The sequence below is a fragment of the Littorina saxatilis genome, linkage group LG2, assembly GCF_037325665.1.
Source record: "Littorina saxatilis isolate snail1 linkage group LG2, US_GU_Lsax_2.0, whole genome shotgun sequence".
NCBI lineage: Eukaryota > Metazoa > Mollusca > Gastropoda > Littorinimorpha > Littorinidae > Littorina > Littorina saxatilis.
The window spans coordinates 30,568,408-30,582,131 of NC_090246.1; the positions used below are offsets into that span (position 1 = coordinate 30,568,408).

General features: G+C 39.6%; 1 protein-coding gene across 1 annotated transcript; it reads left to right on the forward strand.

Annotated features, from left to right (window-relative positions):
• Nucleotides 1–9: 9 nt before the first annotated feature.
• Nucleotides 10–12,859, forward strand: LOC138958755 (cyclin-Y-like). The gene is made up of 8 exons (XM_070330038.1): nucleotides 10–723; nucleotides 1,140–1,217; nucleotides 1,559–1,617; nucleotides 2,254–2,469; nucleotides 5,636–5,755; nucleotides 6,631–6,797; nucleotides 7,629–7,791; nucleotides 8,593–12,859. Exons 1-8 carry the CDS (start codon nucleotides 531–533, stop codon nucleotides 8,713–8,715), a joined length of 1,119 nt encoding a protein of 372 aa, XP_070186139.1. The 5' UTR covers nucleotides 10–530; the 3' UTR covers nucleotides 8,716–12,859.
• Nucleotides 12,860–13,724: the final 865 nt, after the last annotated feature.

Genomic DNA, 13,724 nt, shown 5'->3' on the forward strand with positions numbered 1-13,724 from the left:
CCGTTTCAGACCGGGCCCATATTCTGCAGAATGGTGCCAGACAGACAACCCGAAGTGCACGCTTCTTGACATTGACAGTCTTGAACTGGCTATTACAGATTTTGTATCAGAGGAAAAAGTGAAGGCATCAGTGTCTTAGTGAGTTTTACCAGCAACGGGTACATCGATTACTCATTGAATCGTTTATGTGCGAGAGTTGGAACATATCCTCTTTCAGTCTTTGTTGATAAAAATGAGATCGATAAAAAGAAGCTAAATTAGTAGAGTGTGACGCGGCATGAATATGACTTGTGGGAATCACATCACATCTTTTTGACGAGCAAACAAGACAGCGACAGGATTTTGTTGCTGAGCCGTTGAAGCAAACAGATGTGCTTCGGAAAGCAAAGATCTGAATGAGACACTTGACTCTCAGTGTCTCACAAGTGAAATTTGCCCCCACGTTCGTTCTCGTTGTGACTACATTTTGCTATGCCATTACGACGACTTTAAACTTTGAAGGATAGGCACAGCCAGGCTGAGAAGAAACAATGGGGAACAAGCAGTCGTGCTGCATTTACCACAGCCCAAAGGGTCGCAGCAAGAAGAGGCAAGAAGCCTATCAGCCGTCACGACCAGTGGACGATGGTCACCAAGTCCAGCAACATGGACATCAGCTGCAGACACAGCACAGCACTGGCTCACTCACAGTTCCACAGCATATCAGTGAAAGAGAACCCGAAGGTATTATATATACTGTATCTTTAAACAAAAAAAAATTAACAAACTATTTCAGTATTTGACCAAACACAACATGAAAATCATGCATACCACAAACAAAAAAACAAATCACAGTGAAACACAAAGTCTGTATGCCTAAGCTGATAAATACTCCAACTGTGTGATGAACTTTACTTTATTTTAAAAACTAAGTGGTAAGCTCAATTTATATTTGAGTGAGTGCTTTCTTTGCACTTTTGCAGTTCTTCTTCTTCTTCTTCGTTCATGGGCTTAGACTCCCACGTTCACTCATGTTTTTAGCACGAGTGGATTTTTACGTGTATGGCCGTTTTTACCCCGCCATTCAGGCAGCATACGCCGATTTCGGGGGAGACTTTTGCAGTCATTGTTATTTTACTTATGTTGTTTTTTCTTTTCAGAAATGGACTTCGACCCATCTAACAACCCCATAGCCAAGCCACTGTTTTCAGCGAGGTCTGAAGGTGAAATGCAAAAAAGTAAGTTCCAGTTCTCATTGCATTGGTCCTGCCCTCCCTAACCTTGGTCAAAGGGAATCTACTGTCAAATGATTTGACTCAAAGCAGTAATTGAACATGAAGAGAGATATATTTACATTAATGTAGAGTGTATTACGCTGTGTGTGTGTGATTTTTTTATAATTGTTTTTTTTTCTCCTCTCCATTCTGACTTCCAGTTTTTAGGCTTCCAGTTTTCAAAGAAAGAGTATGAGTCCTGAGTTAATTTGTTTTGTACGCCTGATCTGAATAGATCTGCTCATTTTGCAATACTGTTTCTACAGTCATTTATTTCTTTACACTTCTCTATTTATTTACTACAGATAACAAGATGCGGCGCAGGAGTACGATGATTGTATCAGCAGAAGGCCACGCTCAGTTTGTAAGTGTTTATTAACCGTTTATATTTCCTGTAGGATGGTAAGAAGTTTGTGCTTCAATACTTCACATCTTAAGCATGTATGCAAGTTAAAGCATTTCATACAAAAATTGGCATTATTTTTCTCACGAAAAAAGAAGCATGAATTAACAAAATGCTCTGTCGCCATACATTGTGCGATTGTTTTCCTCTCCTCAGAATCAAACTTCAGTCTCAGATCTTGTAAGACTTTTTCAGTTTACATGATCAGCTCCTGTTAAAACTTGGGATGGTCACATCAGTTAGATTGATTAGCTATTTTGAGATTATGACCTGATACTATTTTATGTCAAGGGGGAATTAGGTTATAGGACATTTGTTACTTCGATACATTTTATCATTTGCTTTGGTACAGACATTATTTTTAAGTTTCCCATGCCATGTGCGATTCTTTGCTATGAAGCATTCATGGTACTGACCTTTTCAAAAGTTATGCTGTGCTCATGGTGATAGCCTTCAGCAGGTAATACTATACATGTATTTGATGAAAAACATTATTTGTAAAAGCTCAAATCCTTATGAAGGCCCTTTTTGAAACACAAGCTAGAGGCTTCAAGTGTTTCAAGGTTTTCAGTTCATATACGTTGTTTTTCTTTTCAGGTTGACGAGTATGGGCAGTTAAGGAAGTTCAGCTCTTGTTCAACAATCTACATTGATGACTCCACCGTGTCTCAACCCAACCTGAAGAACACTATCAAGACAGTGGCACTGGCCATCTACTTTCACATACGAAACAGGGAACGTGCTGCAGGGAGGAACAGTCACATTGACCGTCACATTTTAGACATCTTTGATGAGAAGCTTCACCCCTTATCTGTAAGTTTTACTATGGATTTTAGCATTTTAGTTTGCTTTTATGTGTGTCTGTGTATTCAGTTCAGGTTTGCCTCCTGATGAAAATGAAACTGCTGTAACTGTTTTCATTGCTTTGTATGTGCATTCTTTTTCGTCAAAGTCAATGAAACACAAAGTGTATACAGGCCTCAATAGTGCAAAACAAGAGAGAGAAAAAACACAGTGAAACACAAATTATGAACACGCCTTTACAGGGCAAAACAAATGCCACAAACAAACAAAAAACCCACAGTGAAACACAAAGTGTGGACGGGCCTCAGTGGGGGAAAAAACACACACACACAAATAACACAGTGAAACAAGGTGTGGACAAGTCTCATCGGGGCAAAAAAAACCAAGAAGGGCAAAGCCCATACGACTCACATGCTTGACCTTGACCTTTACATGACCTTGACCTTCAAGGTCAAATAACTAAACCTAGCAATGACATCATACACTAAGAACTGCTTTACACATTTTTCCTACCAAAATACATGTGACCTTGACCCAAGGTCATCCAAGGTCATGCAACACAAAGTTGTTAATTCAAGACATAGGAAGTACAATGGTGCTTATTGGCTCTTTCTACCATGAGATATGGTCACTTTTAGTGGTTCACTACCTTATTTTGGTCACATTTCATAAGGGTCAAAGTGACCTTGACCTTGATCATATGTGACCAAATGTGTCTCATGATGAAAGCATAACATGTGCCCCACATAATTTTAAAGTTTGAAACAGTTATCTTCCATAGTTCAGGGTCAAGGTCACTTCAAAATATGTATACAATCCAACTTTGAAGAGCTCCTGTGACCTTGACCTTGAAGCAAGGTAAACCAAACTGGTATCAAAAGATGGGGCTTACTTTGCCCTATATATCATATATAGGTGAGGTATTGAATCTCAAAAACTTCAGAGAAAATGGGGAAAATGTGAAAAATAGCTGTTTTTTAGGCAACATTTATGGCCCCTGCGACCTTGACCTTGAAGCAAGGTCAAGATGCTATGTATGTTTTTTGGGGCCTTGTCATCATACACCATCTTGCCAAATTTGGTACTGATAGACTGAATAGTGTCCAAGAAATATCCAACGTTAAAGTTTTCCGGACGGACGGGGGGGACGGATGGACGGACGACTCAGGTGAGTACATAGACTCACTTTTGCTTCGCATGTGAGTCAAAAACCAGGCACACAAAAACACAGTGAAACACAAAATGTGGACAGGTCTTAGTGGGGCAAACAAAACAACAACACCCACACACTGACACAGTGAAAGACAAAATGTGGACAGATCTTAGTGGGGCAAACAAAACAACAACACCCACACACTGACACAGTGAAACACAAAATGTGGACAGGTCTTAGTGGGGCAAACAAAACAACAACACCCACACACTGACAGTGAAACACAAAATGTGGACAGATCTTAGTGGGGCAAACAAAACAACAACACCCACACACGGACAGTGAAACACAAAATGTGGACAGATCTTAGTGGGGCAAACAAAACAACAACACCCACACACTGACAGTGAAACACAAAATGTGGACAGATCTTAGTGGGGCAAACAAAACAACAACACCCACACACTGACAGTGAAACACAAAATGTGGACAGATCTTAGTGGGGCAAACAAAACAACAACACCCACACAATGACAGTGAAACACAAAATGTGGACAGGTCTTAGTGGGGCAAACAAAACAACAACACCCACACATTGACACAGTGAAACACAAAATGTGGACAGGTCTTAGTGGGGCAAACAAAACAACAACACCCACACAATGACACAGTGAAACACAAAATGTGGACAGGTCTTAGTGGGGCAAACAAAACAACAACACCCACACATTGACACAGTGAAACACAAAATGTGGACAGGTCTTAGTGGGGCAAACAAAACAACACCCACACACTGACACAGTGAAACACAAAATGTGGACAGGTCTTAGTGGGGCAAACAAAACAACAACACCCACACACTGACACAGTGAAACACAAAATGTGGACAGATCTTAGTGGGGCAAACAAAACAACAACACCCACACACTGACACAGTGAAACACAAAATGTGGACAGATCTTAGTGGGGCAAACAAAACAACAACACCCACACACTGACACAGTGAAAGACAAAATGTGGACAGATCTTAGTGGGGCAAACAAAACAACAACACCCACACACTGACACAGTGAAACACAAAATGTGGACAGGTCTTAGTGGGGCAAACAAAACAACAACACCCACACATTGACAGTGAAACACAAAATGTGGACAGATCTTAGTGGGGCAAACAAAACAACAACACCCACACACTGACACAGTGAAACACAAAATGTGGACAGATCTTAGTGGGGCAAACAAAACAACAACACCCACACATTGACACAGTGAAACACAAAATGTGGGCAGGTCTTAGTGGGGCAAACAAAACAACAACACCCACACATTGACACAGTGAAACACAAAATGTGGACAGGTCTTAGTGGGGCAAACAAAACAACAACACCCACACATTGACACAGTGAAACACAAAATGTGGACAGATCTTAGTGGGGCAAACAAAACAACAACACCCACACACTGACACAGTGAAACACAAAATGTGGACAGATCTTAGTGGGGCAAACAAAACAACAACACCCACACACTGACACAGTGAAACACAAAATGTGGACAAGCCCCAGCGGGAAAAACTCCTGATGACAGCTGGGATGTGTGATCAGGGGTGCCATCCGATCCGTCCTGTTTTTGCCATATTATTATTTTAGGATTACAAACGTAGGAAACAGAATTTTGATAACCACAAACAAAATTGCACGCTTTACAAATTCAATATGTATCCCTGTTTAAGTAAACTGTTCAGTCAAGGTAGATTCATGTGAAATTATCAGGCAGTAGATGTGCTTATTTATACAAATGTACATGTATGTAAAACCAGGAGAGCAACACTAGAGGAAAAGCTAGATTTTTCGAATGATTCTGAGAGGAGAGATTTGGGGTTGACACCTATGTGCGTAACAACTAACATGCAGGACTGTTTTAACAAGTTTGACGGTTGAGCTTCAAATATATATCACAATGGCATAATGATTATGCTACAATGTGTATGTTTTCTAATATATTAACTGTTTCCCCATACAGAAAGAATCGGTGCCAGAGGATTATGACAGGCGAGATCCAGAACACAAGATTATTTATCGCTTTGTACGCAACCTCTTCAACGCTGCTCAGCTGACAGCCGAGTGTGCTATTGTTACTTTGGTGAGTACTTCCACAGTTTTGCTTTTTGAGTCACTTGAGAAAAAGTGACTATGTAATCGGTCAGTGTTAGTCTGTCCGGCTGGCTGGCCGGCCGGCCGTAGACACCACCTTAACGTTGGACTTTTCTCGGAAACTATCAAAGCGATCGGGCTCATATTTTGTTTAGTCGTGACCTCCAATGACCTCTACACTTTAACGATGGTTTTGTTGACCTTTGACCTTTTTCAAGGTCACAGGTCAGCGTCAAAGGAAAAATTAGACATTTTATATCTTTGACAAAGTTCATCGGATGTGATTGAAACTTTGTAGGATTATTCTTTACATCAAAGTATTTACATCTGTAGCCTTTTACGAACGTTATCAGAAAAACAAGGGAGATAACTAGCCTTTTCTGTTCGGCAACACACAACTTAACGTTGGGCTTTTCTCGGAAACTATAAAAGTGACCGGGCTCAAATTTTATGTGAACGTGACTCATTGTGTTGTGAATAGCAATTTCTTCCTGTCCATCTGATGCCTCATATAATATTCAGAACTGCGAAAGTGACTCGATCGAGCGTTTGCTCTTCTTGTTATACTAGCTTTATGAAACTCTTCAATGCATGTTGAAGGTTTTAAGTCTTTCATGGTTTGTTTGCTTAATTTTGGGGATCTTGTCTTTTATAACATCACTGATCAGCAGTTTACTTGCTTCGGTTCTGTACAGGGAGCAGAACATTTTGATAGGCACGTCTCAAAAAAGCCAACATGTCTTTGGCATCTTCGATTGTCATCAGTCGTTGAATGCTCAGTGAGTTTGTGTGGTATCATGTGTATTTTTTTGCCTGCATGATTTATACTTTTTTAAACATGTTCTTCAACCTGTAATGTTTCAGGTATACCTGGAGCGTCTTTTGACGTATGCTGAGCTGGACATCAACCCCAGCAACTGGAAGCGATTGGTGCTCGGTGCAATCATACTGGCTTCCAAAGTTTGGGACGACCAGGCTGTTTGGAACGTCGACTTTTGTCAGATCCTCAAGGACATCCAAGTCGATGACATGTGGGTATCGTGAATAGGATTTGTATTTTGATCCGCGTAAATACACTTTTCTGTCAATTTAAATACATGAATTAGCCCTTTTTTTCATGTCCAAATTGTTGTTATTTCTCAGCCACCTAAAGTAATTTATATTTCATTTCTACCCAAGTCACATCCCGGGTTTATATGTGTCAGCAGATTTTTCAGTAGGTAGTTGGGTGTTGATGGGGAAAGGTGTATCCAGGTGCAATCTTGTTTGCTTTGGAATGCTGGAATTGGTCTTGCTTACCTCCCTTGAAATAAGTGTTGTGGAGTTGGGAGGCTGGCTGGACAGAATAGCTTGTGCTAGAAGAGTCTAAAATGGAGAATATTTGATACATGCGTGTAAAAAGACAAATATACATTGCTGTAAATAGAAATATTTTTTCTTCTCCAGTGGATTATTTATGCTAACCTTTGTTTCCTTTTGAAGCTCATAGTCATAACAATCTAAAACAGCATGTGTTTGGGGAAGGGAGGAGGTGGATAGAGGGCGAGTGTGAAACCGCACAAACTGGTTGGAATTGGAAGATAAAATAACTAAGATGTAAATTAACAACAAAAACGCTAACTTGCCGCTTTCCTCAAGATAGTGTTGATGCCAAGAATATATAAATGTGCTTTTTTTTGTCAATCGAAACACATGAAATAGCCAATTGTCCATATTGTAGAAATGTCACATCTTCAAGGAACCTTCCCCCAAGTAAGCTTCAGTATTTTTACTCCAACCCTACCCTTGTGTTACCTGTCTTTTCATGGATTACTCAAATCTTTGCAAGCTTAATGAACAGCACACTTTTCTTTTTCTCCCAGGAATGAGTTGGAGAGACAGGTGCTAGAGCTGCTGCAGTTCAACATCAACGTGCCATCCAGCGTGTATGCCAAGTACTACTTCCACCTGCGCTCTCTGGCCGACGCTCATGAACTGGTCATCCCCTCCCAGCCCCTCAGCAAGGACAGGGCCCTCAAGCTGGAGGTGGGTACATGTAGATGCAGACCTGGGAACCCATACGATTTTGCTGTATTTTGTACGCATGATTGTCTAGAATAGGATCAGTACGGTCGCTGGAAGAAAAGTTGACGAAAAAAATTCCTAGACTACTTTTCTTCACAAGCGCATCCCTGTCATTCCTGTCTATTTACTGGGGCACTGTTTATTTTAATGATTAAAAATAACTTTATAACTCGGCATTTCATCAATGATTACAGCTTTTGTCATTAAACATTGAAAGAAGCATATGTTTTAAATGTATTTGTAAACTTAATTAACGTTTCGACGGACGCGTGTGAAGCATGTTTGAATCATGGGTGTTGAAATGCGGTGTGGAGTACGCTCACTTTTCTGGAACTACACCAAGTTTGTTTGAGAATACTCTAAGTGCAAAATAAGGGTTCCCAGGTCTGTAGATGTAATGTAAAGCCTCTTCAGTTAGAGAACACCTCCCCAAAAAGGACTTTTTATGTTATCACTGTCAAGTGTTTTCAAACTAAACAAACGTATGGAACAAAAATGAAAAAACAACATTTTGGGGGGTCATCTGCAATGTCAGGATACATCTGGCTGATTCCAAGAGAGTCCACTGTGGTATTGGAGTATGTTTCTGTGTATTTATTTCTGTTTTGTAAGGTGTTGGGCTGATTCTTGGCTGTTAATGACACCATGTAACTCAATGGATCAGTCGAGTCAGGTCTGTCAATTTTTTTTTCTTTTTTGGTGTCTGTTTGTTTATACTCGATTTTGTTTTATTTTGCTATATGCATTTTCTCTCTGTTGCAGGCAATGTCCAGTGTATGTGACGACAAGATGAAGTTCTGGCAGAAATCTCGGAATCACCGGTCAAACAGTTTAGACGGCTTTTCTGGTCGAGGCAATTACGGTTCTCGTGCTGTACTTTCCTGATGTTGCCTGCATATTTTCCTCCTGTTTGTTTTTTCCTCTGCTCACTTTTTTCTTTTGGATACAGGCTCAATCCTTACCCCTTCTCCGACACTGCACGCTCTGTGATTATGCTTTGTGTGCTCTGCGTTTTGTAGTATAAGCTGCTTCAGTAGTTTAGTCTCTATTTATTCAGTATACAAGTTGAAAAGTAAAGTCATGCAGTATTTTTTTGTCATGCCATCATGATTGTTGCTGGTATCACAGTCAGAATAATGTCATATTTTTTCCTCGATTTTTAAAATATTTTTGTTAAAATGTTATGTGTTGCAATAACTCTTTTTTTCTCGGCCTGATTTGTTGTTTCAACTGCACATGTGCCTGTACTTCTCAACTTGTAGTTGTGGTAAGGAGTAAATCTGAAGGGCATTCTGTGGGGTTGGTGGTAGTTTGTCTGTGTGATAGAGTAGATGCATACATGTGTGTGCAGTGTCTTGTTTGTGAGTATGTGTATTTGTGACTTGTGTGTGAAAGTGACCAGCGTATGTGTGACTTTCTGTGCTCGTCAAATAAGGTCAAAAGTTGGTAGAAGTAGTCCGTCTTTCCAAACTGATGCTTTGAGTTCACTTATTTTTCAATCTCTAAAGCGCTGAAATGTGTCCATTTTTAGGGAAAGTTGGTAGAAGTTTGTGTGGGATTGGTGTAAATTTCAGTTGATCTTTTGAATACTTTACGACATTTTTTCTTCTCTTTTTGTGTGTGTGTCCGTGTATTTCCTTTTGTTGTTCTATTTTCTCTGCTGATTCGGTGATATTTTGTGTGACTTCAGCGACACAGTAAGCAACTTTGTTCGGGGGCCAATTTTTATGTAGAGGGCCAAAATCGTTTTTTGTTTTTTTTCTCATTCCATACTTCTGTTTTATTTTCACTCGTTTTTTGGCTCACGTAAGTGTAGCCTATGCGATGCTAAACTTTGTCTGTCTGTGCGTGTGTATGTGTGTGTGTATGTGTGTGATAGAAACTTTAACATTTGACTAAACACCGAAATACTAATTTTACCTGGTTATTATCCAAGCAGCAGCTTCAAAATATTGAAGCAATGATCAACATTTTGTCGGCACATATGTAGTTAAAGTGTGTATCCAAAGAAAACGGGTGGTGAGGGGGTTTGGGGGGGTAAAAACAGGTGACTGGTTTGTGTCGTGTGTGGTATGTAGACCAGGTCAGGGGTCAAGGTTAGGTCAGATCGCGTGAAGGATTGTGGTATAGATACAGTTATCACCGAGCTGCAGTTCGCCGATTCGGAGAAGACGATTTCACATTGTTCGGTTTCGTAGCTCCAGAAAAATAGATAAAGAAGATACCAAAGGAGATTTCCTACAGATTAATCTGCACAGCGTGTTTCCAGTGTCTGCGCGAGTAAGCGCTGTCGAAAGCGCAGTGTCGATCTGGCCATCTAGCAGTCGTGTCCCCGTAAGTAGGCTACAGACAGACAGATCTAGATCTAGTGTCTCGCACTCTTGCACCGTGTCATGCTTACTGTGTGTGTGTGTATTTGTGACGGAGTGATTGAGTTTGTGTTACTGTTTGTCGATTTCTTACGTGAGCCTTGAAGGCTTCGCCTCTTGTTTTCTTTGATTTGGTGATTTATTTTTTATAGTATTTTCTAAATGGGAAATAATACACTGCCTAGGACTGGTGTGTTATCTAGAACATTTCTATGCCTTTTTGGTACCTTTGGGGAGAAAGACTGACACAGCTGTTAGTAATTGAGTGAGTAGATGTGTTTGTTTTATGTAATTTTGTCACTGTGCTTGTACAAGTCTCCTAGGCCAAACAGAAATGTATGACTATCAGTTGCAACTGGTGGAAATAGCTTGATACTTAAAAAAAAAAGTGATTGACTGATGAACAGTTCAGAAATAGAAAGTGTGATATGTAATAGAATATGGTTGTGCAGAATGATTTCAGTAGTTCCTGTAGAGTTGTATGAGGAGAGTGTTTTTAACTTTAAAGGGATATTTTTTGCTTTTGTTGTTAAAATTTGGCTTGATTGATTTTCTGTGGAAGTATTTGTTCTGTCATGGGTCATTAAGTCCTTGTGTTATTTGTACACATTTATTTATTAGATAAATAATTTATTTATTTATTTTCTTATATATGTGGCTATTTACTTATTTATGTACTTTATTTTAGTCATTTATTTATTTATCTCGATTCTCGGTCTTGTGATTGTTGAAACTAATCCATCTGGCTTTGTATATTAATTGCTTCTTTTATCCTGTTTACTTTAAACATTGGTGAACAAATGTGTATGAACTAGTCAGAACTGTCACAAATCATTTGAATGTGAAACATTGGTATCATGGTATATGCATTCATATTTTCTCTCTCTCATTTGTTCCTCTACACAAAATGTACTTACGTGTAAAAGAAAGAAAGCAAAGAGGGTGTATTAAAGTTATGAATCAGAAATCAGTATGGTATTTCTCAAAGGCATGTGATCTCATTGGTTTTTAAATTCTTTTTCTTTATTTTCTTATGGTTGTTTAATTATTGAACATATCGCTTTCTCTTGTACACTTTGTATGGTGACTTACAATCATGTTAATAGCTTTTTGCTCTAACGGTATAGTCAAAAACATGCTGTGAACACATGGACAACTGTTTCTTGCCAAAGTCTGTTAGAGGGAGTCAGATACTTAAAGTGTGCATTCCGTCCCATGTGAAAGATCATGTCGGCCACCACAGATCTGAGCAGGCTTTTACACGGAATGAGAGCATGCTTCCCTCTTGAACACATACCAAAAATCAACAGCCTGCCTGCGTTCTGTGCAGAGTATGAGTATTTTTGCTGAATTAATTTTGCATGTCGACACCAGTGTCACTTACAACATTCATTTATTAAAAAAATGTCCACTCTGCACAGAGTATAGCCAGGGGGTTGAATTTTGGTATGTGTTCAAGTTGACGGATGCTGTTATCCCATTTAAAAACCTGGATGGAACTATGATTGTTCAGAAGATTTACTACTGGGGATGGAAGGTACCTTTTAATACCCATTGGAGCATGAGACTTGTGGTCAGTTCCGATGAAGTATAACATAAAGGAAAGGATGAACTTTTTGACCAGTTGGCTTGTTTCAGTTATAGAAGATTGAGAAGGGCAGGTGTTACAATGGCTTTAGGATGTTTTGCTAAATGATGCACAACAGTGCAGAAGGGTTTTTAATAATAGCTTGTAAAATCTAATGGCGCATTTTAAGATTGCATTTGTATTTGATTTTTTTTACCTTTCAGAGTGTTTAATAACTATAGGTGGTAAATGTGTGTTTATTGTCTCAAATATACATGGATTAATCTCTGAGTCATTTTGTAAGTTCTGAAAACAGGTTATCACTACACAAGAATGTCGGAGAGACTGTTGGTCAACCGTACATCTCATGTTTATTAACTGAGAGCGAGCGTTTTGCAGTAATTAATTTTGTGGATGGTGTCATTATTTTATCAAGATGTTTGTTGGTCTGAGTTTTGGTGCTGCTTGTTTTGTTTTTGTGTATGGTGATTGTTTCTGCTTGATGCAAAACATTAAACTTGGCATCAAGCTTTATTGATGTTGGAGAAAGGTGCACAAACATTTCGTATTTGTTCAGCCATTGATCATTTGTCTTCAAATGCCATGCTGTTATCGTTATTAAAGCCTGATTGGGTTACATGGTAGCTAACCTTTTAAGTTTTAAAATTTACCTGCCTCAAATGGAGGAATTGAGTTTTAGAAAGGAAATTATTTTTTATTTGCAACCATTCTTCTATTAGGTTCAATAAAAAAGAAAATGTCATGTCTGAATTAGCTGAACTGGTTTATAAAATACTTTAAACATAAAAAAAACTGAATCATTCAGTATCATGGTTAAGGATTCCAACCTTAGTCTCTTGTAAATTATCACAGACACAACCACGGATCTGTTGAGGCTTTTATGTTAAATAACGTCAGAAGAACATGCTTCCACTCGGACACATACCAAAAATCAACATCCTTGCTGTGCATACAGGGACATTTTGCGAAGTTAACTTTGTAGCGTGACATAGCTGTCACTTATGTGATTCAAATTGAGCAAACAGTTCCCAATCTGCCCAGAAAGCAAGCAGGCTGTCGATTGTTGGTATGCATCTTTCACCGTCGTACGAAGAAGAAGAAGGTATGCATCTTTGGGGTGTGCACGTTAAAGATCCCACGATTGACAAAAGGGTCTTTCTTGGCAAAATTGTATAGGCATAGATAAAAAATGTCCACCAAAATACCCGTGTGACTTGGAATAATAGGCCGTGAAAAGTAGGATATGCGCCGAAATGGCTGCGATCTGCTGGTCGATGTGAATGCGTGATGTATTGTGTAAAAAATTCCATCTCACACGGCATAAATACACCCCTGCGCCTTCAGTCCGAGTCTGGAGATACGCGTGCGATATAAGACTTCATATAACAATATAATATAACAATCTTCTTCTTCAGCGTTCTTAGTGATCATTCTGGTTACGTGTGAGCTCGTTTGCCCATTTGGGTTCCCCACACTATACTCTGAGAGCATAGTCAGCTTCACTCCGCTTTCGTTGAGTGACCAGCAGCCAAAGTCCACGGATATATGATGTGGCTCACCCCTGGCCTTGTCCTGGATATCTGTCGCATCCATACCGACGCCCTGAGCTGTGCAGGCAGCTGGTGAATCCGCCGTCGGTGCCGGGTGATGCCCTGCCGCCACTTCCGCCGGAAAAAACCCTGGGGGCATTTTCAGGGGTGGTATGCATCTAAAGGAGATTCTTTTGTCCAATGTAAAAACCCTGTACAGATCTGTGGGGACTGACATGATTGTCTTTGCAGGAAGGAGGGTAATTTGAATGTGTACCATTAGGAAGTTAGAACACACATAAGGGTAAATAAAAACCTGTCAAGCGGTGTTGACTGGGAACAGTAGATTTTGTTGTGTCAGATTGTACCTGGTTGTTGATAATTCTGTCATTTTGGAGACTGTTCGTC